The following is a 3,168-nucleotide window of genomic DNA, read 5'->3' as shown; positions in this document are numbered from 1 at the left end:
TCTTGCTGTTTTAAATGTTTTTTTTTTTACGTGGTCTGAGTACATATTCAAATTTTTTGAGATAGGATTTTTTCTTAAGCTGTAAGCCATAATCAGCAATAAAGGCTTGCAATATGTCAGGCTATTTGTAATGAATCCAGAATGTATAACATTTTTGTCTTTTTAATTGCATTACAGAAAATAGAAAACTTTATCACAATATTCCATTTTTCTGAGAACAGTCCTGTATACACGTCAGCCTTACCCGTTTGGTCCCGTGACTTTCAGACAGAACCTAAGGGGTTTCAGGAATTCTCCAGTAGGTGGCAGTATATGATAAAGAGCACTGTAGTGGCCGCATGAAAAAAAAAAAAAGACAGCAACGAAGAAAAAGGAAGGCAGCAGCTGTTTACTGCACGTTGTCTCACGGTGATAGCACATTTATTGGAATAAAAATATTTATTAAAGATGTCCGGGGAGCTGCGAGCAGAATTGGAGAAACATTTGGAAACTTTAAACATTCAGACGAGCTTCGTGGATCACCCGCCGGTAACAGAGCACACAACATGGAGAGAAAACAACAACAACAACAACAACAACAACAACAATAAGAAAACCCGTAAAATCTGTGTTTAGAGAACTGCAAAAGTAAAACAAAAATCAAATGAGGAATTACACGTATGCGTTTGGCATTGTTGAGGAAATCAACAAAGGCATGTAGATGGTGAGAACTAAACAGTGGAACTACTAAAAACAAATTCACTGTGCTGCCTGCTTACTATCAGCTCAAATCAAATTCCTAACTGTCACACTTTTGTGGCAACCGATGCATCAGTGGGAACGCCCAAGGTTAATTCGGGAATTTCGAAGTTTAATTAGGTGCATTTGTTTGCCTAATAATGTCACCTTTTGCTCATTCATCCTCTTTCCAGGGATACACGCCACGCTGGCACTCTTTAAAGAAAACGAAAAGGTTCTGGGGAACACTTACGACGATCTTATTGATGAGGTCAAATTCCGAAGTTAGTCTGCTTTGTTCATGAAATGCAAAGCATAAAATGTTTCGTTTTCCGAAGGAATCTGGCTTTTGATTCACAGAGCGGCCAACATTCAAGACCAACGCATTTGTGATGATTTTTCCAAACGTTTTGCGAGGTTTTCACCGGCGTTTTACGCGACTTAACTTCTGGGCAGGCTTTCTGTTCGTGGCTTGCAGTCTCCCGCACGGGGTGCCACAGCACCATTTTACAATGTGAGTGGATGCAAGCGATAGGATAACATGCGGTCGACACATGCAGGACATTTGAATTTGGAACTGTCTGGCAGACTTGCTGAGAGCTAGCGCTGTTCAAATGAGCTTTAAAACATACCTTTATCAAGCATTCTAATCCAGTAGTAGTTTTTTGTTGATGTTTGTTTTCTTGGTTTTCTTGAGAGGTTTTCACGGTGGAGGAAATGATGCCCCACCTCCAAGATGTGAGTGGCGCCGTCACCAAGAACCTCTTCCTCAAAGACAAGAAGAAGAAAAATTTGTGGTTGGTGTCGACGCGTCACGACCGACAGGTGAGCCCTGGAACATTATCCGGTTTCCAACTATGAACGTTATTTTCTCATTCCTTATGCCCTAGTTATTGTTACAGAGATGTGGAGTGGATTCCTGTGTGGAGTCAGCTAGAAAATAAACCTGTGTACAAGTAGCAGGAATTACGCAAGAGGGACCAACTCATGATCCTCTCTGCCCTGGTGCAGGTGAACCTGAACGTGCTGGCCAAGAAGCTGTCGGTGGGCAATGGCAACCTTCGCTTTGCGGACGAGGCCACCATGCTGGACAAACTCAAGGTGACGCAACGAGCTAATACCTTAAATATTGTTATAAAAGAATGCCAGAAGTGTCATACGCCCTTAAAAATTCAGTGCCCTGGTAGATTTCTATGAGACAACACACACACACACAAATTAACTATTACAAAAGTCCATAATAGCGTGGATAATCATGAACAGTCAAGAAAAATCGTCAACGCTGTGTAGTGCTACATTCTGTGCTGTGAACATTCAATCCCCCCTGTTCAAAGACACATTACATAATGTGCACTTGTCTGAGCATTGGCCAGTGAGTTGAAACTTGTCACAAGTTGAGCCACCATTCGAAATTTCGTTCATTGATTACAGAGGAAATCAGAAGCTAAGGAAGTAGCTAACTTTCGGTTTCAAACATGTTGTCAAATAAATCGTTCCTTATAGCTATATTGTTATTTTTCAGTTTTCAATTATTTGTTTAATAACGAATAGAATAATCCATTGAAAAAATACCGAGTGGTGGTGGCCCCTTCTCCAGACTCAACTTGAAGATGTCATGTTGACGCGTGTGGTTCAGGTGGGTCAGGGATGCGCCACGGCTCTGGCTTTGCTCTTCGACAAGGACCGCAGCGTCACCTTGGTCTTGGACCGAGACCTGCTGGAAGGGGACCACAACATGGTCTACTTCCACCCCATGACCAACAGCGCCACCATGGGGATGAGGCCCCAAGACCTGCTGCGCTTCCTCAAGGACACCGGACACGACCCCGTTCTGATGGACTTTGAATAGATGAGAAGAACGCCACCAGACGATTCCGAGACCTGCTGGAAGAAGACCACAACATGGTCCACTTCCACCCCATGACCAACAGCGCCACCATGGGGATGAGGCCCCAAGACCTACTACGCTTCCTCAAGGACACTGCACACGACCCCGTTCTGGTGGACTATGAGTAGTCGAGAAGAATGCCGTGACAATAGAAGACATCAAAGCAGTGGCAGGTCGTTGTTTTACTATATTTGGTTGCTAAATATACAAACCGGATTCGGTTGAAGTTGGGAAATTGTGTAAAATGTAAATAAAAACAAAATACAATGATTTGAAAATCCTTTTCAACCTATATTCAATTGAATACACTACAAAGACAACATTTAATGCTCAAACTCAAACTTTATTTTATTATTAAATAATTAACTTAGAATTTCATGGCTGCACGTGCAGTAGAGGTTGGGAAAGGCATGTTTACCACTTCATTACATCACCTTTTAATAGCACTCAATAAACGTTTTGGAAGGAGAGGAGACTAATTCTCTTAGCTTCTCATGTGGAATTCTTTCCCATTCTTGCTTGATGAACCGCTTAAGTTGATCAACAGTCTGGGGCAGGGGTGG

General features: G+C 42.4%; 1 protein-coding gene across 1 annotated transcript; it reads left to right on the top strand.

The window, feature by feature from the left end:
- The first annotated feature begins 337 nt into the window (after positions 1-337).
- Positions 338-2,883, top strand: LOC125978138 (prolyl-tRNA synthetase associated domain-containing protein 1). The gene is made up of 4 exons (XM_049735222.1): positions 338-528; positions 1,417-1,542; positions 1,729-1,818; positions 2,354-2,883. The coding sequence occupies exons 1-4, from the start codon at positions 448-450 to the stop codon at positions 2,564-2,566; spliced, it is 510 nt and encodes a 169-aa protein (XP_049591179.1). The 5' UTR covers positions 338-447; the 3' UTR covers positions 2,567-2,883.
- The last annotated feature ends 285 nt before the right edge of the window (positions 2,884-3,168 follow it).

This window comes from Syngnathus scovelli, chromosome 12 (genome assembly GCF_024217435.2).
Source record: "Syngnathus scovelli strain Florida chromosome 12, RoL_Ssco_1.2, whole genome shotgun sequence".
Taxonomy (NCBI): Eukaryota; Metazoa; Chordata; class Actinopteri; order Syngnathiformes; family Syngnathidae; genus Syngnathus; species Syngnathus scovelli.
This window is presented reverse-complemented; position numbering and strand designations above follow the sequence as displayed.

What these genes read in the sequence shown, in the direction of transcription:
- LOC125978138 (XM_049735222.1), top strand. Translation starts at nt 448, where the DNA reads ATGTCCGGGGAGCTGCGAGCAGAATTGGAGAAACATTTGGAAACTTTA. An exon ending in CGACGCGTCACGACCGACAG is followed by an intron (nt 1,543 to 1,728) that starts GTGAGCCCTGGA and finishes GCCCTGGTGCAG; the next exon opens with GTGAACCTGAACGTGCTGGC. An exon ending in CCATGCTGGACAAACTCAAG is followed by an intron (nt 1,819 to 2,353) that starts GTGACGCAACGA and finishes CGTGTGGTTCAG; the next exon opens with GTGGGTCAGGGATGCGCCAC.